Source organism: Lutra lutra, chromosome 7 (genome assembly GCF_902655055.1).
Source record: "Lutra lutra chromosome 7, mLutLut1.2, whole genome shotgun sequence".
NCBI lineage: Eukaryota > Metazoa > Chordata > Mammalia > Carnivora > Mustelidae > Lutra > Lutra lutra.
Window position 1 is genome coordinate 146,395,032 of NC_062284.1, and position 23,374 is coordinate 146,418,405.

At 66.0% G+C, this 23,374-nt stretch overlaps 1 protein-coding gene across 6 annotated transcripts in view; it reads left to right on the forward strand.

Annotated features, from left to right (window-relative positions):
• The window catches only part of CEP170B (centrosomal protein 170B), a 42,623-nt gene that overhangs the window by 12,372 nt on the left and 6,877 nt on the right, over positions 1–23,374 (forward strand). For 2 of the 6 annotated variants that reach the window (XM_047737289.1, XM_047737295.1), the window contains exons 2-12: positions 8,016–8,147; positions 14,759–14,848; positions 16,386–16,464; positions 17,231–17,289; positions 18,194–18,332; positions 19,035–19,139; positions 19,285–19,782; positions 20,031–20,752; positions 20,835–21,005; positions 21,414–21,504; positions 21,672–23,369. In XM_047737289.1, the coding sequence (XP_047593245.1) occupies positions 8,016–8,147; positions 14,759–14,848; positions 16,386–16,464; positions 17,231–17,289; positions 18,194–18,332; positions 19,035–19,139; positions 19,285–19,782; positions 20,031–20,752; positions 20,835–21,005; positions 21,414–21,504; positions 21,672–23,369 (3,784 nt within the window). Of the gene's footprint in view, positions 1–3,660; positions 3,810–4,665; positions 4,686–4,907; positions 5,054–7,145; positions 7,185–8,015; positions 8,148–14,758; positions 14,849–16,385; positions 16,465–17,230; positions 17,290–18,193; positions 18,333–19,034; positions 19,140–19,284; positions 19,783–20,030; positions 20,753–20,834; positions 21,006–21,413; positions 21,505–21,671; positions 23,370–23,374 lie in introns of those variants that run through there. The other 4 variants (XM_047737291.1, XM_047737293.1, XM_047737294.1 and 1 more) reach the window with 4 other exon arrangements.

A 23,374-nucleotide genomic window follows, 5' to 3' on the forward strand; every position in this document is an offset into this window, starting at 1 on the left:
TGCTCTGCAGGGTGCTCTCGGCCCTCTCCTGAGTCTCTTTTCCTTAAAGAACACAGCACATCTTGTCCTCTTTATTTTTTTAAGGATTTTATTTATTTATTTGACAGGCAGAGATCACAAGTAGGCAGAGAGGCAGGCGGAGAGAGAGAGGGAAGCAGGCTCCACGCCAAGCAGGGAGCCCAAGGTGGGGCTTGATCCCAGGACCCTGAGATCATGCCCTGAGCCGAAGGCAGAGGCTTAACCCACTGAGCCGCCCAGGTGCCCCTCTTGTCCTCTTTAATACAGCTTTCTGGTTTAAGAAATTTCAAGCAGAACTAAGGGTAAGTGGTGGAAACAAGGTCTCCCCACCCCCAGTTCCCATGTGCAGACACCAGACTGGGACCAGACAGAGGGGCTATGGCTTCACTTCGAATATCAAAGAGATGGTTCTGGGCTCCCCAGGATGCTGCTGCTGCGCGCCAAGGCTGCAGGGGTCCAGCCTCACTCAGGGGCGCCCTCGCATGGACACACGTGCAGCCCGTCTCTAGCTTTGCTGGGAGAAGCAAAGCAGTGATGGGAATCGCAGCTGCCCTTGGTGGCTGTCCCCACGGGATGGATCCCAGCAGGGAGGCAGGGCTGGCCCGACACCTGCCTTTGTGAGGTGCGGCGGCCCCACGCAAACTGCTCACTTCCCTTTGGGATGTCACTGGGCAGGGGGCTCTCTCCACCCCTCCCCTCCTGACCCTTGCTGAGACTTCCTAGTCTCCCGGCAGGGAAACAGCTGCCTCCAGGGAGCACGCACTTGCATTTCTCTGATCGGTGAGTGAAGTTCAGCCTCGTTCAACAGACAGCTGTTCCCCTTTCCTGTCGTGCGCGTCCGGCTGCTTGACGGACTTTGGACAAGGCAGTGGGCCTTCACCTCACTGAGTTGGAGGCTGCTTTGCTAGCTCATCCTTGAGCATCCGCGTTACCAAGTTTCCCCAGTTTGTCACACATCCTTGGACTTAAAAGGTTGTATCTATGCAAAATGTTGCAATTTGTAATTTAATTGGATTTATAAGCTGTATTTTTAGTGGCTTCTGCGTTTGTATCATGCTGAGAAGAGCCTTCCTCACCCCGAGACTGTCCGAGTCTCCTGTGTTTTCTTGGAATGCCTCTGTCATGCTGCGGTTTTTGCACTTATGTTTCTGGACCATAAGGACTTTATTTTGGAGATAGGAGTCCGATATGCTTAATTAAATAATGCCCTTTTCTCGTGGATTTTAAATGCCCACTAGTCACGTGCCGAACGATGACACACATCTCTGATCCATGTGTCCAGTCAACTGCCCATAACAAAATGTTCCGGTTGCTTCTACGACAGATTCTGCTCTCCAGCAGAATGAGGCCCCCGTTTCAGAATTTTGCAGGAATCTTCTGCTTTTGCTTTTTCCCCTTTTTGTTGTGTTTAATATGCATAACATGAAACTTACCATCTTCACCATGTTTAAGGGTAAAGTTCAGGGGCATTAAGCATGCTTACCTCATTGTGCAACCATCACCAGCACCAACTTCCTGAACCTTTTTCATCTCCCCAAACTGGAACTCTGTCCCTCCAAACACTCCCCACCCAGTCGCCCCAGCCCCAGCGCCTGCATCTGGCTTTCTGTCTCCGTGAGTCTGACTCCTCTTGGGGCCTCATGTTAGTGGACCCACGAAGTTTTTTCCTTTTGTGACTGGCTAATGTCCGGCACAGTTCATCCACGTGCGGCAGGAGCCAGGATCTCCTTCGTTTTTGACCTGAGCGACACTTCAGGTAGGGCCGGATCTCCGGGGACACATCCATTCATCCATCGATGGGCGCTGGGTGCTGCCACCTTTTGGCCTCTGTGAGTAGTGGTGCTGGGAGCCTAGCGTTGGAGCCGTCTGGGTCCCTGCCTTCAGTTCTCTGGGTGAAACCTGACGTGGAATGAATGCATCATATAATAATTCTATTTGTAAGTTTTTGAGGAACTGCTATACTGTTTCCCAGAGCAGCTGCACCATTTTACATGCCCACAAGCAGTGCTCAGGGTTCCAGTTTCTCCACATCCCTGCCAGAGCTCATTTTATCTGTCGACGCACCTGCATTTCTTGCTAGTAGCTCTCCTGATGGCGTTAGCTGGTGTCTCGCTGTGGGACGCGCTGCGCTGCCCGGGGGCAGATGATGCCGAGCCCCCTTCCATGTGCTCGTGGCTGTCCGTGCACTGTCTCGGGGACGTGGCCATCTTAGCACTTTCGGCCTATTTCTTCTTCTCCCCCACTTTATAAAGATTTAGTTATTCATTTGAGAGAGAGAGGGCACACAGGGGGACGGGCAGAGGGACAGGGAGAGAGAGAATCTCAAGCAGGCTCCCCACAGAGCGCAGAGCCCGACACGGGGCTCCATCCCACCACCCTGAGATCAGGACCTGAGCCCAAACCAAGAGTCGGTCACTCAGCCGACTGTGTCTCTCAGCCTGCTCATTCTCGTGCCTTTCTTCTTCACGTGGACTTTAGAACTGGTTTGCGTAGTTATAAAGAACACCCTGCAGCCACTTTCACTGGCTGTGTTCACCATACAGGTCAGTTTGGGGGGGCTGTGGCCCCAACTTGTCCTGTATTCCTTTCCCTCGCTCCTCTCTGGATTCCTGCCTGGGTGTGCCTCCTTCTTTGCGGGCCCTCTCTGTGGTTCCAGGTATCCCCCCCTTGTCTGATGGGGCCCAAGCTGTTCCCCTAGCTCTGTCCTGAACCCCCAAATATTGCCAGACAGCTCACCTGCTTGTCTTCGGGCTCTCGACCCCTGTGTCAAACTCTCATCTGCCCACCCCTGCACGTCCTCTCCCCTGATTCCCAGGGAGACAGGCTATCCAGGTGACCGCCAGGAACCATACTTGCCTCTCCTGTCCTTCTCCCTAGAGAAGTCAGGCTCCTGGCAGGAGACAGACACAAAGAGAGAAAAGGACTTTTTTTTTTTTTTAAAGACTTTATTTATTTATTTATCAGAGAGAGAGGGAGACAGCACAAGCAGGGGGAGTGGGAGAGGGAGAAGTAGGCTTCCTGTTGAGCAGGGAGCTAGGTGCTGGGCTCGATCCCAGGACCCTGGGATCATGACCAAAGCCAAAGGGAGACACTTAACAACGGAGCCACCCAGGTGCCCCAAGAAAAGGACTTTTGTGACTGGCCATTTACCAGGCTGTGTACAAGGGGTAGGTGAACCTCTGGGTGGGGCTGGTCCCAGCCCTCAGAGGATAGGAAAGGGTCCCTGGGAAGGGACTGGGACCTCAGGGAGAGGGTGGGTCTGGTCCAGTAGGGAGTTGGGGAAATTCCCCAACCTCTGGGCTGGAGGCCAGACTCACCCGGAAGCCAGTGGGGGTGGGGCATGGGGCCACAGATGCAGTGCGGAGCCCAGGGCAGGGCTGCAGCCGGAGAAGGGCAGGTCTGGGGGGCCACCAGGGAATACTCCCTCCGATCTCTTCCTGCTCCTCAGCCCCCAATGCTTCTAGAGCAGGGCCTCTGGCTGGATACCTGACCGTTCCTACACCCCCCGCCACCCACTCTCTTGGGCACCCAGAGCTAATACCCTCATCAGGGCGCGTCTCGGCTGGCATGAAACTCTCCTGCGGCGCCACGTTGTCCTTGGGACCAAGTCCAAACTTCTTGATCACCCAGCGGCAGGTCCCTCCCCTGGCCTGCTCCTCCCCACACCACCTCAAGCCCAGGTTCCCTGCCTCCGTGTTCCCACCAGGGGTCCGGTGTGCGAGCCAGAGTGGGGGGGGGCTGCTGCTCGGCACACTCCAGGCAGTCCCCTAGCCGCCCCCCCTCCCCCGCGGGTGGGTTTCCACCTGCCCGGTATGTGCTTGAGGCTCCCTTCCATACTCCAGGTGTGTGTCCCCCTTCTTGCTCCCACCCCCAGTCAGGGACCAGCACGAAGGTTTAGTGGGGACCGAGGACCATGAGGGCGGACTGTTGAGTGCCCCGGCGGGGCGGCAGCGGGCACGGGTGCACAGCAGGTGGGCAGCGCCGCAGCCCCAGCGGTCCAGGCCACAGAGCCCAGGCTCCCCAGCACAGCCCCCTCCCAACCCCTGCCCCCGGGACTTCCCCGCACGGCCCTGCTCAGCCTGGAGCCTCTGCTCAAGACCTTCCCCACACCTGGACGGTAGGATGCGGGCAGGTAGGAGACGTCTCCCACGCTGCCCCAGCCCCAGCGTAATCCCTTTCCCTGTCCCAGCTCCCGGGTCACCCGACGCCCGCAAGCAGCCCGGGAGCCCTGACCCCCGGAACCGGGAGCACCTCCACGGCCGCCAGACCCACCGCGCCCCCCGGCCGACGCCTCCGTCAACGCCCACGAGCCCATCCGCACGAACCCAGCCTGGAACGCCAGGTGTCCGGGAGCTCGGGACGCGGGAGGGAGGGTCGGGGCGGGGGGAAGTGGGCCTCTGGGACTCCCTTCCCCTCCCCAAGAGCCACCCTCATTTGGGCGGGCGGGGCTAAGGGTTCGGGGCTGGGGAACGCCCCCCCCGAGCGGGGTTAAGCGTTAACCCTCGGGCCCAGGGCCAGGACACCGGGCTGCACCGGCCCCGGGTTCCGCCTGACCCGCGGGGGCGGGTCCCCCAGCCGAGCGCGGGGCGGAGAGCGGGAGGGGAGCTGGGGGGGTCCGCCGGCGGGTGGGACCTAGTGATGAGGGGGCGGACGCGGGCGACCTAGTGGTGAGCGCGGGGGACCCAACAGACACAGAGAGGGGAGGGGACTGCGGGGGGCGGGGGGCGCGGAGGCGAGTGGGGGCGAGGGCGAGGGCCGCGCGCACCTGGCGCCGGGGCCCGCCCTAACCTGGATTTCCGGGGGCGGGGCGGGGCGCGGGGGCGGGGCGCGGGGCGGGGCGCGGGGGCGGGGCGGGCGCCCGCAGACGTCAGGGACCCGCGCGCCAGGCCCGGGCCGCCGCTCCGCCCGTGGGCTCGGCCAGGGCTGCCGCGAGCGTGCGGGCCGCGCCGGGCATGTCCTAGGCGGCGGCCCCGCCCAGCGCTCGGCCGGCGGGCGGGAGGGCCGGGGCCGGGGCCGAGCCGGGGCCGAGCCGCAGGTAAGACGCGCGCCCCGCGCCCGCCGCGGCCGGGGCCTCCCTGCGCCCGCACCTGCGCCCGCCGGGCCGCGCGGGGATGGGGATGGGCGGGGGGCAGGAGCCGGGGGAGCGGGTCTCCTCCGGGCCGGACAAAGGCGTGGGGACGGCGGCCGCGGGCGTACCTGGCCGGGCTGGTCCCCGCCGCCGCGGAGGCGGCCCGGGTCTGCGCCAGGCCGGGAGGGGCCCCCGGCGCGCGTCTACGCGGCCTGGAGAAGGGGGCGCAGGCCCTGCGCGCCGGGGTCTCCGCCCAGGCACCGGCTTGGCCGTGGCTGCCCCGGCGAGCGCTGATTCAGAAGGCGCCGCTCCCTCCCCCTCCGGGCCCGGCCGCCGCCCGGCCTGGTCTGTCCTCCCGCGGTCCCTCCCTCCGTCCTCCTCCTCATTTCCCTGTCGCCGCCGTCTCTGCGCGGTCCCTGCCTCCTCTCTCGGCCTGCTCCCGGCCTCCGTTCCGTCTGCTCCTTCCAGCCACCCGCTCGCCCCAGCTCCTGCCGCGCCCGGACCCTAACCCCATCCGTTCCCTCTCCCGGTCCCCGCCGGCTCCCAGCCCCTGCCCCGGGGCGGCTCCACCTTCCCTCCTCACCTCCGGGCGGGTGGCTTTTCTGGCTGGGCGGCCGTGGGTTCAAGTTTGGGGTGTTTATTATTGTCCCTCCTAGCAGCGATGGCCAGCCCAGCCCCAATCCGGCTGGGCTGTTTGGGAACATCCTGGGGTTCCCGGCCTGAGCCTTTTCAGGATGGGCGGGCGGTAGCAGAAGCAGAGTCCCAGGGCTTGGCTTCCCTTTGCTGTAAACCCAGGCTGTGGCCTCCTCTGGGTGGGGTCGCTGCCTGTGGGGGCCGGTAGCAGGTGATGGAAGAGTGTGGGATGTGGGGGTTGGAAGGGCAAGGATGGGGCCGGGGCTCTGCAGCAGAAAGCCTGTCCCCACCTGTCCCTACTCCCCCGGCCCTGAGGAAGGGTTTTAGAGTAGGTTGGGTTTGTGGAGGCCTCCAGAACCCTGCAGGGCAGTGATGGTGGAGGTCCCCACTCCTTTGGCCTCTAGTGCCTGCTCCTCTGGCTGGACTCAGACGAAGTGCCCGGGGCTCTGGGGAGGGGGTTCTGGCAGACTTCTCCTGGCCTGGGTTTTTCCGCACCTTCCCACATGCTTGCCCCAGGTGACATGAGGCTATGCCATGGGGTCGCTTGGGCCTCCGTGGCCTGGTGGGTCCTGGTGTTGGCTTTGCTCACTGCCTGGCCTGAAGGGAGCTGAGAGCTGGGGTCTCTGGCTGTGGGTGCTGCAGGAACAGGGACTGGGGACCCCCCACCGCACCCACTGTCGACTCTCTCCCTTATGGTCTCATCTCCTGTCCGTGTTCCATCCTCTGAGTCATGTCTGGGCCTCAGGACCTCCAGGGCTGGCCACGGGGCACCGACCCACGCCCTTCCATTGTGTCCCCTGCTCAGGCCCCATGCTCTGCTCACTGGTCCTCTGGCACAGAGGTGTTTTTGAAATTCATTATGACTTGTGGACAAGGCTACCCATTCTCGCTTTGCACTGAGCCTGCCACAGCTGAAGCAGGTCCTGGAACTACCTTTTGCCTCCAGCACCCACCACAGGACTCCCCACACCTTGTGACCTGTGTCTCTGGACTGGTTTCTTCCCTCTGCCCAGACCCAGCTGCAGCCGCCCGCACGCCCCCTGCCATCCACCTGGCCCTGCCCTGCTCCTGGCATTGCTCACACGTCAGCATCCCAGGGAGCCTTCCCAGACCCCTCACTGCTCCCCCACTTCTTCATTTTTCCTTTAAGACACGTACACCTTCTCAGAGCTTTTCACCTCTGCCGCCTGCCTCCCCAGCTGGCGGGAAGGCCGGTGGTGCAGGTCTCAGCTATCTCAGAGCCCAGGACATCCCTTGGCACCCAGCGGTGCTCCCATGTGATCTATCCAGTGTGTGTGTGTGTGTGTGTGTGTGTGTGGAGAGGAGTGGCTGGGACACTTGTGGGCTGTGCTCTGGGTGCACGTGTGTCCCACGTGTACATGTGGGACATGTACATGCATATGTACATGTTGTTGTCTACGCACAGGGCCCACGGCAGTGACACAGCCCTTCTCTGGGGCTCTGGGTAAGCAAGGCACCTGTGTGAGAGTGTGTGTGTGTGTGTCGGTGGGGGGGCTGCATGGGGCCTCAGGTCGCCCCAGGGCCTGGTCTTTGGTGACATTGGCCCTTGTTGTCACTCAAATTGCCCCCACTGTGCCCCCCAAGCTACCATGGGGCTTCCCTGCCCATCTGGGCCATACCAGTCTGTCACGATGCCCTTGGGACCTCTGGCACACCAGGCACTACCTCCGTCACATGCTGCCATAGTCACCTGGTACTGTCCTGGCTGGGGGACCTCAGCAGGATGGCTGCAGTGGTCCTCAAGGGCTAAGTGACCGGTGTGTTGATGGCTCAGGGCTCCTGTCTTCAGGTGTCTTTCCCTGGCCCTCCTACCAGGTGCACCCCAGAGTGTCCAGCTAGGGAAACCCAATCCCTGGTACAAAGTGTATTTCCTGGGGTGGGGTTGGGCCTGGGGTCGGGGGCACCCCGATGGCCATGCCAAGTCCTGCTTGAGAGCTGTTCCTGTTCGGGTTTTGAGGACATGTGCGGCTCCACATGTGGGCAGTGTGGCCCATGCCTCCTCCCTCCTAGACGCAACGGCTGGCACCTAGGAGGGAGAGGAGAGGGGCCTAGAGCACAAGGGAGGACGGGAGAATGTAGCTGGGGTAGGCGTCTGCAGGGACGGAGAGGTGGCCTCGTATGGCCAGGGCCCAGCGTTTCCGGGAGTGGCCGCTGAGTGGCCATGGGGGTGCTTGAGCCTTGGCGGGTTGCGGGGACAGGATCTGGGCTGGGCCTTTTGTGTCCAGGGGCTGGGGCCCAGGGCGGGAAGGCAGCTCTCACGTCTTCTTCCCCATAGGGCCGCACGGGCCTGGCCGGTGCCAAAATGAGCGTCACGTCCTGGTTCCTGGTGAGCAGCAGCGGCACCCGCCACCGGCTCCCGCGAGAGCTCATCTTCGTGGGGCGCGATGAATGTGAGCTCATGCTGCAGGTGAGTGTGAGCCGCTCGGGGCTGAGAAGGCAGGGGTGGGCCCAGGCCAGGGCCGCCCATCCTACTCGCTGCGGGACACCAGCGGGGAGCCCTCAAGGCGGCCCTGGACCCACAGGTGTGGGTGTGCGGCCCGAGCGTGTGCTCGCGGGGTGGGTCCCTGCCTCTGCCCTGCGGACTGTTTCTGATAGGAGGGTGTTTAGGCTCCTCTCAGGTTCTCAAGGCATCGGGGACCCACCTTTGGAAGGTGCTGGAAAGTGGACCTATCCATAGCTTTGTTGTCTGGGGCCCAATTGGGCCATTGCACAGAGTGGGGAGCCCCAGAGCCAGCTGGGACCGTCGGAGCTGCCTGGGGAAGGCACTGCCCCTCTGAGGCACCTGGGGGCAGGGAAGGGTCCTTTCTCGGCCTGAGAAACCTGGTAGGGCCAGGGCACCATGCTCTTGGCCGTCTCAGGGCTCGTGTGTCTGAGAGCAAGGAGGGTCCCCCGACTCAGGTGTCCTTTTCCCTGTACCTCATGGGTCTGATTGAGTCAGGCCTCCTGCAGCCCTGCTCCCCCCACGTGGCATGTGGGCCCTTAAAGCCCCCCAAGCTCCATGCCCCCCACTGTGGGACCCTCAGAAGGAAACAGGTGTCCTGGGTGGGCCTCTCAGGTGCAGGGAGGGCCTCGCGCAGGCCGTGGCTCCCTTGGGCAGGGCCGGCTGTTGTCGCCCGCTCCCTGGGCCGCTGGGGCTCTGGCTGCCACCAAGGGTGCCACTGTGGGCACGCACGCTTGGGCAGCAGGTGTCAGTGTCCCTCTCTTGAGGGCAGACCTGTCCTTGTCTGGACACCCTGGCTTGCCCCGAGGGTCCTCAGACTTGCTTGACTAGACCAGCAAAGTGCCCTAGTCGCACCAGGTGTCTGGGCCTTCTGAGTGTCTTTGATCCAGAACCGTCTATCGTCTTACTTCTCTTCATGCCTCTGGCTGCTGGAGAAACCGAGTCGGTGATTGTATGGGGGTGGGCACATGTATTCTGTAAAGACCAGGGTGCGTCCTGGAGGCCTCTCGGGCCGCACACTGCCTTGGCCGCGACTCCACTCTGCTGGCGTCCAGAAGCAGCGGCTGAAGACAGTCGGACAGGTAGCGCCGGGGAACCCTCTCCGTGGGCATTGAAATCTCAGCGTCCTGTCGCTTCCACACGTCATGAAATGGTCTCGACTTACAGAAAGCCATCTGTAGGTAGAAGGGGCCGCGCGCGTGGTGTGCACGGAGCAGACAGCGGGCTGGGGTCGCCCCTGGCGTCTGGAGCCTCATGTTGAGGTCGGGGCGTGTCTGGCGGGTCCTGATGGTGACGCGGAGCAGGAGCCCCGTTCTCTGTCACGGGAGGCGGGTCTGGAAGCACGCTGAGTCCCTAAGCCCCGGCAAGATGCTGTGCAACTGGGTAGCGTGTTCATGCTATGTGGGTCTTCCTAGGGTAGCCAGGAGGGCCTCTGGGAGGAGGCAGCATTTGATGGGGGCCCAGGGCCCGGCTCCCCAGGGATTGGCGGAGAGGTTTCTGGGTCAGGAGGTGGGGATCGGGATGCTTGAGTGAGTTTGGGGTCCGGTTCCTGGTTCTGGGGCCCGGTTCCCGGTTCTGGTTTGTCAGTGGTGGAGCCTTTAGCAGGGCAGGAGCCAAGGGCACGTCTTAGCCCTTTACGCAGGGCCAGCCCCTAGCTCAGGTGCACCTGTGTTCCTCCCCTTGCTGTCCTCTGGCACCTGGGGAAACTGAGGCTCCAGGAGACCATGCTTGCTCTCCACCCCTGCAGCCTCTTTTCCTGCCTGGCCCTGAGCTCCTGGGTAGGTCCACCCCTTGCATCTCCTGGGGGTCCTGTCACACCTGTGCCTTGGTTTTCTCATCGGTTCGGGTGATTGCCATAGTGTCCTTGACTGTCCTGTCCCCGGCTTCTATCCACCTGCGTTCATAGTCCGTGTGGGCATCACCGAGGCAGCCCAAGCTCTGTGCAAAAGCCGCATCCTCCATCCCCTCCAGCAGGTCCCCACCAGCGTCCCCACCAGTGGTCCAGGGACACACCCTGACCTTCCCTCTCCCTTATCCGCAGGTGGCTCTGTCACCACACCGGCTCAAGGGACAGGCACACCGGTGGGTCCCAGCTTCGCCCTACTGCTGCCCCCCCACCCCGATCCTTCCCAGGCAGCTCCTTCTCACCCCCGCCCTCCTCGTGCTCTCCTCTGTACGGTCTGTGTCCTCACCCCCCATGTTGTCACTTGGCCGACCCTGCAGAGACCTTGCCTTCCAGGGTCGCTGCTCCCTGAGCGGGGGGCCAGCCACACTCATGTCAGCAGGGACCAGATGAGTCCCAGGGACGGAGGCCTGCAAGAGTTGGTACTGGGAACAGGATGGAGGGAGGTGGGGCCAACGGGCCTCTCAGGAGGGGTGCAGGGGGCCAGCAGTGGTGCCGGGGTGCAGGGAGGAGGTGGTGCGGGGAGGCAAGGCAGCAGAGGGCCGTGCAGGGGCCTGTGCTGCAGATCAGGTGGGAGGGACTATGGCTTGGCCCTCAGGGGGCAGAGGAGGTAGGGGGTGTGTGGGGAGGTAGAGCCAGCCTGCCTGGCCCCATGCTGCCCCACGCTTTCTGAGCCCGGCCCAGAGCCAGTGCCCTGGCAACGTGTGCTGACTGACGCGAGCGCGAGTGTGCAGGCGGGCTGCCTGCCCCGGCCCTTACCACCGGGGGCCCAGCGCGGTGGTGCGGGGCATGTGCCCGTGCACGTGTGTGTGCCCATGCGCGTCTCTGTGCCCGTGCGCGTGTGTGCGCGCCCGTGCGCGTCTCTGTGCCCGTGCGCGTGTGTGTGCCCATGCACGTCTCTGTGCCCGTGCACGTGTGTGTGTGTGCCCATGCGCGTCTCTGTGCCCGTGCACGTGTGTGTGTGTGCCCATGCGCGTCTCTGTGCCCGTGCGCGTGTGTGTGCCCATGCACGTCTCTGTGCCCGTGCACGTGTGTGTGTGTGCCCATGCGTGTCTCTGTGCCCATGTGCCCCTTCACACAGGTGGCTTCCCCGCCTCTGCCCAGTTTGCCCTGTAGGGGCATGGCAGCGGGGGTCTATCTGCTCACGTTCTCCTGCAGAGACCACAGCCCCACGCCGGCAGCCCCCTGCACACGTGCTGGCCCCGCCTGTCCATGGTGGTCCCGGCTCAGGTGGCTGTCTAGCCTCTGAGCATCTGGGCCTGGTGGAACTGGGATCTGCTTCTGGCTTGGGACGTTGGGGCTGGGGGAGTTTCCGGAGCTGGGGTCTCTCTTGCCTGCTTCCCATCAGTCCTGCTGCTACCCACTGTCTGGGAAGGGGGCTTGCAGCAGCCATGCCTAGTGCTAGAGCGCCGGGCGGGAGTGGGGGCTGGGCCTGGGGGCTGGAGGGGTCGGCCCAGGCTCTGGGGGCAAATGGGGGAGCACTGTGCAAGGTCCAAGAAGCCAGAAGATGGGTGGGGTGGGGGGGGCAGGGAAGGAGGGCACAGGGAGGGTGGTGGTCCTGGGTGAAGGACCCAGGTCCAAGAATGGGCATGGCATCTCCAGAACCGCAGAGCAGTCTGGCCGGAGGGCTCGCCAGGCCAGGGCAGGAAGAAGGTTTGGAGAGGTCTCCGTGGCCTGTGGCTTATGGGACAAGGCCAGCCTTTCCTCTCATGCTGGCCAGGAGCCTCAGGAAGTTTCTGCAAACAGTGATGGGCAGGACTGATGGGGGCTGGGAGGGCAGGAGAAAGATGGCTGCAGGGGACAGGCTGACGGGGAGGGCCAGTGGGTGTCTGCGGGCAAGGGGTGTGGTGGGAGCCTCTGGACCCCCAGCTGCTGTCTGCCTGGTGCCAGGTGGACAGGGAAGGAGGAGTCCGATTGGGCCCAGCTGGGCTGTGTCTGGGAGTTGGGAGTCTGAGGCTTGGGCGGGGGGCATTGGAGTGCTTGGGCTGGGAGGTCAGCCCCGAAGTCCCTCTAGGGAGTTCCTCCTTGGTGGAGGTGGCGCGTCCAAGCCTGAGGGGCAGTGTGTCCTTGCTCCTGCACACCCATGCCTGCCTCGGGCCGGCCTGTGTTGTGCTGCATGCCAGTGTGGCGCGCCCCTGCCCAGGGCCCGTCCCAGGCTGGCAGCGCCCCTGCGGACCGACATCTGGCAGCATGACGGCCACAGCCCACCCCCAGGCTCACCTTCCAGAGACGGGGGCCCTTTGGCGCCGGGGTGTGTGGTGGGCTGCGGTGGGTGGCTGGCCCGTTCTCGAGCCCTGGGAGGTGCTTGGGAGGGGTGCAGGAGGAGGCAAGCCCCCAGACCCCGCGGCGAGCCCTGTTCTCCGCGCGGCCCAGCTGCACTTGGGGAGTCGCGGCAGCTGCCTCGCGGGCGGCTCAGGGACTGGGGCTGAGGCGAACCTGAGTGCTCAGGCTGCCCCAGCGAGCTGCTGGCTCCTGTCAGCCCCACTGCAGCCGGGAGACTGAGGCCCAAGTAAGGGCGTGCCAGGGTCCTCCACCTGTGCTGGGTGCGGGAGGCCCAGGCCAGGGCAGGGGGTGGGGCGGCTGCCGTGCAGGGCTGGCTGGGGTGGGTGAGCGCCAGGCCGGCCTGCATCTGGGACAGGCAGGGGAGTCTGATGGAGGACGCGTGCCTGGTACCCAGGGAAGAGGCTGTGGCCGGAGCTGTCCGGCTGCAGGTGCCACGTCTGCGTGAGGAGATCAGGGTGGGGGCAGAGGTGAGGCCTAGGGGGAGAGCAGTAGGTCTCAAGGTGAGAGTCGTGTCCCCCCCCACCCTGCCCCGTCGGAGAGCGGTTGCTGCAGGAGGCAGGTGCGCTGGCAGCGGGAGCCCTGCCAGGCTGTCCTGGGGGCCCCTCCAGGCAGATGCTGGCAACAGGCTGCGCTGCGGACCCGGCCCCCTTGAGCAGCCCTGGGGCAGATGGCCCAGGGATGGCCGCGGTGTCAGGGTGGCTCCAGCTGGCGCTGCTGAGTGCCTCGGATGGCCCCTGTACCCCGCTTCCTTCCAGAGGACTGAGGGTCTGCAGCAGGATGAGGTGTGGGTCCCGCGTCCCGTTCCATCCTTATGCCACCCCCCAGGCCCCCCACCGTGACAGCATCCTTGTGGGTCCAGCTGGCCACCTGGGGCCTCTGAGCGCAGGCAGGGCTGGAGCGTGGAGGCTTCTGCTGTGGGTGAGGGCCACGGCCCCCATGAGCCCTGCCCACGATGCCCAGCCCTCCAGGGGTCTCTGCACATCTGCCAGGCTGAGGAACCTGGGACAGGGCGGGGCTGGGCCAGAGCCCTTGCCCACCACATCCCCACCTTGCTGTGTCCCTGGGGCTCTGGATGAGACAGGAGGCCCTGCCCTGGGGGCTTCTTGTCCTTGGGAGGGTGCCGGGGCCACTCCTGGAAGCCAGGGAGGTAGTGGGTTCTGTGGGGGCAGCTGCCTCAGGGAGGAAGGGTCTGGGTCCTCACCTGTGGGAACAGAGAAGCCTGGCAGTGTGGGGACACAGGGCATGAGGTCCTGGGGCACTACCTCATGGGCTAGGGGCCATTCGGAGCCAGGCAGTGGAGAGCCGCTGTGCAGCCTGTCGCTACCACACAGAGGCTCTGGAGGGAGGAGTGGGGGTCCTGTACTGTCGTCCCAGCAGGTGTGAGCATCCAGATTGATGGTTCTGCTGGCATCTTGGGGCCGGTCCCCAGTCCTGTGTCTCCTTAGGTGGCAAGAGAGCGATGCAGGGCCGCCCAGATGCCTGGGCCTCTGGCAGAGTGGGTGTGGGGTGGGCAGTGGTGGTGCGCTCTGGGCCGGGACCGCTGACCTTGTTTCTGGGGGACGTCGCCTGGGCTGGCGGTGTCTTGGCCGAGGGAACGTGGCCCCATGACCCTGTCCCTGCTCTGGGCCGGGAGTGCCGCAGCAGAGAGGCGTGCTGGGGGTGGTCTCGTTCTTGCAGCCGACTGCGGGAGGGGGCCCGGTGACTGGCCTGGGGAAGGGTCCTGGGAGGGTTGGGGGGTGAAGGACAGCGGGCACATGTGTGTGTGCACACGTGTGTGTGCATGTGTGTGTGCTTGGGGTGTGCGTGAGGCCTGTGCGCCCGGACACGTAGCTAGAGGGTCTGAGATCCATCCTGCACGTGCGTGGCCAGCACGGGGAGAGGCTGTGCCCCGTGCGGCCGGCCAGGAGTGAGGGGGAGGCCTGTCTGTGAGCTGCCCCCACTACAGTGCTGCTGTCCTCCCTGTGGCTCTGCCTGCCCCCACCTGCCCTTGGGAGGGAGTGGCATGTGCCAGATGGCCGGAGGCTCCCTGCCCTTCCTCCGGCTGACCCAGGCTTGAGGGGGGCACTGGCCTGTTGGTGCTAAAGAGAGCTGGACAGAAAAGGAGGGACCCAGGTGGCAGCCGGGGGTGGGAGGACCTGGCCTTGGCCTCTCCGCGAATTCCTGTGGCCTGTTCCCGTGGCTGGGATGGTTGGTTGAGTCAGGCTGGGGTGGGCTCTCTGGCACACCCACACTCGAGGTGTGGGGGCGTGGGCTGGGCCTTGTGGGCCCCCAGGCACAGGCGGCTGGGGTTGACATTGACGTGGGGTGGATGAGGCTCCTGCCGGGCTGTCCTCCACCTCCTGGGCCTCACCCAGCCCCGCGGGCGTGCTGAAGGCAACCCGTATGTTCCCAGTCCCGCAGCGTGGACAAGCAGCATGCCGTCATCAACTACGACCAGGACAGGGACGAGCACTGGGTGAAGGACCTGGGAAGCCTGAACGGGGTGAGTGCGACGGGCAAGGGGCTGTCGGTGCTGGCCGCGCCCCCTCAGGGTGCCCCTGGCGCTGGCCCGGCCCTTCATACCCCTCCTTTGGTGTTGGCCCCGCCCCTTCGGGACTCTGCCCCTCTGCTGGCCCCGCCCCTCTCCTCTGCTGGCCCCGCCCCTCTTCGTGACGCCCCGCCCCCATACCAGCCGCACCTGTCTTGCGCACTCCAGCTCCTTCTGCACCCTGTTCCCCATCATGGCCTGTTCGTCCGCCTTGACCCCACCCTTCTTAGTGACCCCCCTTCTAATTGGCCCCACTCCTCTCCCCAGCCCACCCCAGCCCTGCCCACCTGCTGTGGTCCCTTCCGTGTTGGACCCCCTGCAGGCTGTCTGCCATGACACCCTGTCCTGGGGGGTGTGTGAGCTCCTGTGTGAGTGGGGAGGGGTCCGGTGAGGGGTCCCTGCGGGGTCCGGTGTCTGGCCGTGTGGTCGCGTGGTTTCCTTCTGTGTTCGGTGGACAGGCGCCTGCCCAAGGCCGGCCTTCCGCCCTGTGCCTCCCACTCGTGAGGTCTGCCCTCTCCGTCGTGAGCTGGGGGGGTCCCGCAGCAGCGAGGCTGCCGAGCGCTGGGCACACCTCACCACATCCTCCACGGGGCTCCCGGGGAGCGGTCTCAGGCTCTGGGGGTCTGCCCCTGAGCCCCTCCTCTGCTGGCCCTCGCAGCAGCCAGAGTGGCCCTACCTGCGTGAGGCTGCACGAGGGCCCTGGCCCCCAGATCGCCGGGGCTCAGAGAGGGTCCCCAGGGCTGCGGGCCTGGTGCGTGGTGGGGAGGCCTGTGTGATGTCCACATATGGGGACCCAGTCTTGCCTGCTTGTGGAGCACCAAGCCACGGGCTCGGGCTGACAGGCTGCACCCCGCCGGGCCTGCTGCCCTCTACTCCTGGCTCTGAGCTCACAGAACTCCTGCGTCACCCATGGCATGTCCAGCCTGATGCTGCCGGGCTTCCAGCCCTCTCTGCCACCCTGCTGGGTTGTCCCTGTATGACCCAGCCCTGGCCTGGGACCTCTCCCTGGGGGCCTGCCCTCTTGCTCACTCCGGAGACCCCCTTCTGTCCTGTAACAAGTCCTCCCTGGTTCTCGTACCTTCTAGTGACAACGGCCCAGTTGCCGTGCCCACGCTCCTCTGTCTCCTGTCATCTGGCTGGCCCCCAAGGCCCTGAGAGCGTCATCATCTAGCCAGAGTGTGGTGTCCGTGGCCAGTCTGTGACGGCTCTGGTTGGGGGAAGAGGGTTTTGGAGGAGCAGGCAGCCTCACTCAGCCTGGCCAGCCTTGCCGTGGGGCCGGCCCGTGGGCATCCCTTGGCCACCTCAGGGTCCCAGGCGCTGGGCAAGGCCAGTCCTTCAGCAGGCACCTGTCCCATGCTCCCTGCAGGGGTGAGGCTGGGTGCACGTGTGTCGGAGGGACAGTGCCTGGTCCAGAGCAGCACGGAAGGAGGGTGCCCCCGAGTCTTTGCCCTGCCTGCTGCTGGCCTGGCCCTGCCATCTATTTCCTCCGCAGACATTTGTGAATGACGTGCGCATCCCGGACCAGAAGTATGTCCCGCTGAAGCTCCACGATGCCGTCCGATTTGGCTATGATATCCTTTCCGGGCCGCGCTCCCGCCTGCTGGCCTCAGTCGCACTGCTGTCCCGGCACAGCTGGGGCCCGCAGGCTAGAGACAGTCGCCAGTGTGACCCCAGCCCCTGGCCCCGGACAGACACCCTGGTCACAGGAAGCTGCTTCTTGTGTACCGGCCTGAGTTTACACGGAGCCCCAGGAACAAGTGTGCCCCCCGGGACCCAGGGTCCCCAGTGACCTGGGGCCTGCCCAGGCGTGGCGTTCTGTGCTCAGACCATGCATGAGTGGGGGCTGTGTGGTCATCCTGGGGACCCATAGCCATGGCGGGAGCACATGCTCTGCTCTCCTCCGCTGACACTCTTGTTGGCACAGCTGCCTGTGGGGGTGGACCCAGCCTCTGTCTGAGGCCCTTCCAACCCCTAGATCTCTGGGAGGCCAGCGCAGAGGGGTGGTCTAGGGCAGGAGCTGGGAGCTACCTGTGTGGTATGTCTCCTGGGCACGTCCCCTGCCTTCCCTGCATGCCCTTGGCGGAGGGGTTAAAGGGCGCATGATCTGGAGTGGCCCCGGTCCCGCTTCTCCGACTCAGTGTGGTGCGGACACGGGCCTGGTGCACAAGTGGGTGTGGGGACCAGCGCAGTCCCCCCACACCTCGCTGCTCGGTCTGACCTGTCCCCGAGCTGTGTGCACGTCCTGCTGCAGAGAATTCCCCAACCACATGGTCGCGTGGCCTCGTGCAGAGGCCGTCCTGGTTCTTCTGCTCTGGGTTTGCCTTAACCCGCGGCCACATTCCAACATGTACATCCTGGAGCGGGTGCAGCACCGGGTCCCCGAGGAGGCACTCAGGGTCAGTGCCGACGCCCTGCCGGGGGCCCCGGCACCCCTGCACCCGTCCTCACTCCCACGCCTCTTGGCTCCCTAGGCCTGGCTGTGGTGCCATGAGTCAGCCCGGCCTGGTCTGGCCTGTCCTGCAGGATGGCCCAGTATGGCTGGTGGGGAGGATCGCCCCGGGCTGATGCAGCTGCTGGTGGCTGGGGTGGAGAAGAGGCCGGCGCGCCTGGCTGGGGGAGGGAGGCCCAGAGGCATCTTGGGTGCCGAGGAGGACCCCAGTCAGGCTACCACAGGTGGTGGCCAGGACAGGCAGGAGGGACCTGGGTTGGCGGCCGTGGCAGGTGGGACCTGTCCTCTCCCCTTGTTCGATGGTGTGGGAGTCACAGAGCACTGACTTAGGGGAACTTGCCCAGTGCTTTCCCCGGGAGCCCCTTGTGGGAGACACTAGCCTTAGTCCCATCTTTAAACGAACTGTGGGTGGCGTGCGTAGAGTCACACGGCCCGTGTGAGCCCGGATCTGACAGCCACAGAGCTCAGCCAGGTGGGCCCTGCGTGCACGGGCTTGGACAGACCGCTGCCCCCCACCTCCGGGGCCCCTGAGCAGCGTCCTCCATGGCCTGGGGCCCATCTCGCCCTTCCCTTGTGGGTCCTGAGTGGGCATTGCATGTCACCTCTGATGACTGCCGCCCAGCCCTGCCTCCCCGACCCGAGCAAACCCCAGCTCCTTCTTGGAAGCTTTGTGGCCATGAGGGAACCCCCCCACTAGCTTCAAGCCTTGGGGTGTCCCCTCCGTGGGGGCTGTGAAGGAGGCTTCATGGCTCATGGGGCCAGTTCCAGCCCTCTCTGGACCCAGAGGGAGGCAGCTGCCCTGGGGGTGCTCCCGAGCCGGCCCGGCCCTCACCCCTGCCCGTTGCCCGCAGCACGAGAAGTACACCAGCCAGCTGCAGGTGAGCGCCCGGGGCCTGGCCCCCGGGAAGGGCGAGGTACCGCCCCAGCACGCCTCTTGCTGTGAGTCCTCGGCCCCCAGGCCGGAGAGGGGGGACCGGAGGCCAGGAGCAGGTAAGGGCAGCGTCGTGGCGGGGTCCCGGGTGGGATGTGCACACAGGCCTGCCCCCCATGGGCCTCCCCCACGGCGCGCTTTGATCTGTCTGTTCTGGGCCATGCTCCCTTCCCAGTATAGCCATTGACCCTGCCTGGCAGCCTCTTGGGCTCAGGACACCCCGCAGCCACAGCACTGAGCTGCCGTCCTGTGGGCTCAGGCATCCACACACCCCACAGCCACACAAGACACGCCCGCCATGGGCCCTGTGCCCTGTGCCTCGTGTGGCCTGGTCTGCCTGGTGGGTGGGGCCCCACCTACAGGGCTGCTGCTCTGTGGCTCAAGTCACTTACAGACCTTGGAGAGACCCACCCTGGGTGCGGACCCTGCTGTCCACCTGCCCTTCCAGAGGGCAGGCTCCAGGGGCAGAGGGCGCAGGGAGTGCTGGAGGGGTGGTTTGCCCCAGGATGGGGGCGCTGAGGACCGTGCTGCCCCAGGTGAGTCTCCTGCACAGGGAGGCCTGGACAGGGCCGGGGGTGGCGAGCACCACCTGCTGTGGACGTGGAAATGGGCCTTTGAGTGACCAAGTTGGCGCACTCCTGGCAGGGTCCTGGGCTGAGATGGGAGGTGATGCTGGGGACCCCCAGAGCCCAGACCCTTCCCAGCCCTTGTCTGTGCTGGGGCCCCAGGGACCCTGGCTCGAGCTCCCCGTCCTTGTGCAGAGGCGGCGGCCTACCGCACACCCCTGTACGGGCAGCCCTCCTGGTGGGGAGAGGATGACGGCGGCAGCCCGCCGGAGGACCGGCGCCAGGAGGAGCCCTACACGGGTAGGTCCCAGACGCCCTGGACCTTCTGAAGGGGGCCCGGCGGGAGTGCCTGTTCCGGGGGAGACGGCTGACGCTGCTGGCGGGGGGTGGGCAGAGGCCGTCACCCTGCAGCCCCCGGGGACATGTTTTCTCACCCCCAACCCAGAGCGGCCCAAGGAGCTGGTGCAGCCGGACGGGGAGCTCTCTGCGACAATGGCCGGTTTCCGGGCTGCGGCGGAGCCTCGGGGCTTCCCGTTCAGGCGGGAGCCCAGTTACTTTGAGATCCCCACAAAAGAGGCCCCATCCCCGCCCCCGCCACCGCTGCGGCCCCCGGAGGTGTCGGCCCAGGAGGCACCCACCAAGGACATGGAGTCCGGTGGGGGCGGGGCAGCCCCCGTGGTGCAGAGCCACGCCTCCTTCACCATCGAGTTCGACGACTGCAGCCCCGGCAAGGTGAAGATCAAGGACCACGTCACCAAGTTCTCACTGCGGCAGAGGAGGCCCCTGGGCAAGGAGGCCACACCCGTGGAGGCCTTGTCTGCGGAGACCAAGGTGGCCGACTGGCTGGTGCAGAATGACCCGAGCCTGCTGTGCCGGGCGGGCCCTGGCGAGGACCGGCACAGCACCAAGAGCGACCTGCCCATCCACACCCGCACCCTGAAGGGTGAGCGCTGGGTGGGCTGGGACTGCAGCATCTTTGCCTCCTGGTGGGGCGCCCTCCTCCCCGGGACTGGTTTCCGCGTGCGCTGGGCTGCGGGCATGCTCCTGGTGCTCACCTCCCTGCGGGGGCGGGGGTCCCGTGACGTGCGCCGCCCGGGGCAGCTTGGGGAGGGGTGAAGAGCCTCTCCCTGCCCCCCAGGACCACTGCATCCTTTCCCTCGGCCTGATGCATTGGGGTCCCCCCACCCCCAGGCCACAAGCACGAGGACGGCACCCAGAGCGACTCAGAGGACCCCACAGCCAAGGCGGCGGCGGCGGCGTCTGGGGTCCCCGCGGAGGGCGGCGGGGGGCAGGTGCGGCTGCAGAGGCAGATGAAGCGTGACCCCCAGGAGCTGCTGCACAACCAGCAGGCCTTCGTCATCGAGTTCTTCGACCAGGACACACCCCGCAAGAAACGGTCGCAGTCCTTCACACACACCCGTCCTGGGGACCCCAAGGCCGACAGGCACCGAGGCCCCGGGCCAGCAGACAGAGACCGCTCAGGTGTCCCTGCCTCGGCGCGGGGCACGGGTGTTGCCTCAGGGCCACAGCGGGCCAGCTCGCTCAAGCGGGAGAAGACGGAGGAGCGTCCGGGGGGCCCCTCGCCTGCCTCCCGGGGCTCTGTGCGACACTTTGGCAGCGTGGGGCGTCGCTCCCGTCTGGCCCAGGACTTCATGGCTCAGTGCCTGCGGGAGGGCTCTCCGGCCGCCCGGCCCAGCCCTGACCGGGCATCCCCAGCATCCCCGGCCCCCGAGACACCCCGAGGGGCCAGCCCTGTGGCCCCTGCAACCCCACCACCCCCCCCCGCCGACCCCCAGCTGACCAAGGCTCGCAGACAGGATGAGGACGACAGTCTGAGCGATGCAGGGACCTATACCATCGAGACCGAGGGGCCAGACCCGGAGGTGGAGGAGGCTCGCCAGATGATTGACCAGGTCTGTGGGGTGGGGGCTGGGGGCGGGGCCAGGGCGGGGCCGGGCTGGCCCTGACCTCAGGGCTGGTCCTCCCTCCTCGCAGGTCTTTGGGGTACTGGAGTCTCCTGAGCTCTCCAGGGTGTCCTCAGCGGCCTTCCGTCCAGTCATCAGAGGAGACAGAGACGAGGCCGGTGATGGGGTTGCCCAGCGAATGGCCCTCCTGCAGGAGTTTGCCTCTCGGCCGGCGGGCACAGCCCCCCACGGGGAGCTGCAGGTACCTGGGAGGCACACTGCTCTGGGGAGGGGCTCGGCCGGTCATCTGGTCCCCTGTGAGCTCGAAGGTTAGGGTCCTGCCTGCACAGGATTCCGGAGTGGCACGCCCACCTGACAGGCGGGCGGGGGCTCCCATGTGGAGGTTCAAGGGCAAGCGGTGAGGTCCTAAATCAGGCTGGGCCCTGCGTGCCCACACAAGGGCAGGTGTGAGCCACAGCTGCTGACCTCGGGGTGTGCAGTTGCGTGGAAGTCTGTAAGCTCGGAAGTACACACGTAGTTTCCTGGCTGTTTCTTTGGGGTGAGGTGCCTCAGGTCTGGAGACAGCGAGTTCGGGGCCAGGTGTTAGGGTGAGGATCCCCGTGGGGCTCCTGCCTCTGCTGCTGACACATACTCGTCCTTTGCCCTGCAGGGCCTCGCGGTGCCTGGCTCCCCCGGGGGTCAGAAGTGGGTGTCCCGCTGGGCCAGCCTGGCTGACAGCTACTCGGACCCAGGGCAGGCAGGTGAGTGGTCCAGCCTCCGCAGCAGGGAGGAGATGGACCCAGGCTTCCTACTGGACTGGCAGCCGTGAGTGCGTGCCAGCCAAGTCTGGAGGAGGGTCAGGCTTCCGGCACACACCAGGGGCCCGCAGACCGTGGCCGCTCCAACCAGGCTGCCCTTGTCTTTGCAGAGGAGAGCCCTGGGCTCAGAGCCGGGGAGCAGGAGGGGGCCCTGCCTGTGCGCCAGCGACGGCGACTGCCACAGCTGCCCAGTGACCGCTCAGACAGCCCTGGGGGTCTTGAGGCCATCAGGAGGAGTGGCCCTGGGCCTCCGGAGCTGGCCACTGAGCAGGCCGGCTGCCTCTTGGGCCAGGAGGACTTGGAACCCGACAGCCTCAGTGATGCCAGTGGGTCGGACGGTGGGCGGGGCGCGGAGTTGGGTGCAGGCCCACAGGAGGAGAGACGCAGGAGCCCCCAGGAGGGAGTAGCGTGGACAAAGGGCCGGCGCTCGCCAAGGGCCCCTGGAGAGCCAGCCGCCACCTCTTTCTTCATTGGGGACCAGAATGCGGAGCCAGCCTTCCCCAGGCAGCCCTCTGTGGCTGCAGGGCCGGTGGAGGGCCCAGGGCGGGCGGCCCAGCCCAGCCCCGCAGCGAGGGAAGGCGTTTGCGCCAGCACTGGCGGGAGGGCGGTCCTCCTGCGGCGCCCAGAGCGGTCCCTGGAGCCCGAGAGCCCTGCCCCAGCCTTGGTGCGGCAGGAGAGCTTCAGCAAGGAGCCGGCCAGCAGCACCCCCGCGCCCGGCCAGCTTCCACACGTCTCCAGCCACCCCCTCCTGCAGGACCTGGCTGCCACCCGGGCCTCCCACATGGACCACCCCCAGGACACCCGCCTGATCCTGAAGGAGACGGAGACGGCCCTGGCAGCACTGGAGGCCCGGCTGCTCTCCAAGCCCGTGGAGGAGGCAGAGGGCCCGATGGGCAGCGTCCCTGGGCCGCCGGACGACTCCCTGTCCGGGGACTCCGACGCGGACACGGCGAGCACGGTCAGCCTGCTCAGTGGCAAGAATGAGCCCGGCCCGACCAGCCCCAGGCCCGCAGGACCGCGGAAGGAGAAGCCGCCGTCCCCACCAGCGGCGCAGCACCCAGCAGGCATCTCCATGAACTGCGGCCAAGAGGTGCTCTCAGACAGGCACCGTCGTGCCCTGGGCCCCACAGACACAGGCCGGGCAGAGCCAGGGAGGCGCCTGGCAGCGCGGCGCGGCGCCGGGCCCCGGGTGTCCTCGGACTGGCCTGATGGAGAACAAGGCTCTGGCCCAGCCCACCCACCCGGCACCGACACGGTCACCTCTGACCACGAGAGCCCTGTGGCCGCTGGGGCGGGGCGGTCAGGACCTCGCCGGAAACCGGCACCCCCAGCGCCACCCCCGACTCCCCGGGAGGAGCAGGCCCGTGGCTCTGCCCAGAAGGTACAGCAGGTGCTGACCCGCTCCAACAGCCTGTCCACGCCGCGGCCCACGCGGGCCTCCCGGCTGAGGAGGGCCCGGCTGGGGGACGCCTCCGACACAGAGGCTGCTGATGGTGAACGGGGGCCCCCGGCCAACCCTGAGCCGATGGGGCGGCCGGCGCCCGAGCAGGCCAAGAAGCTCTCGCGCCTGGATATCCTGGCCATGCCCCGGAAGCGGGCGGGCTCCTTCACGGGGCCCAGCGACTACGAGGCGGCCCCTGCCCGCGCTGGCTTCTCTGGCCGCAGTGTCGAGTTGTACTGCTCCAGCCGCAAACCCGTCATGAGCGAGGCTCGCACCGCCGCCGCCAGGAAGTCTGCCAGTACCGCCACGGCCCCCCGCCAGCCCTTCAGCAGGGCCCGCCCTGGCAGTGCCCGATACTCCTCACCCAGTGAG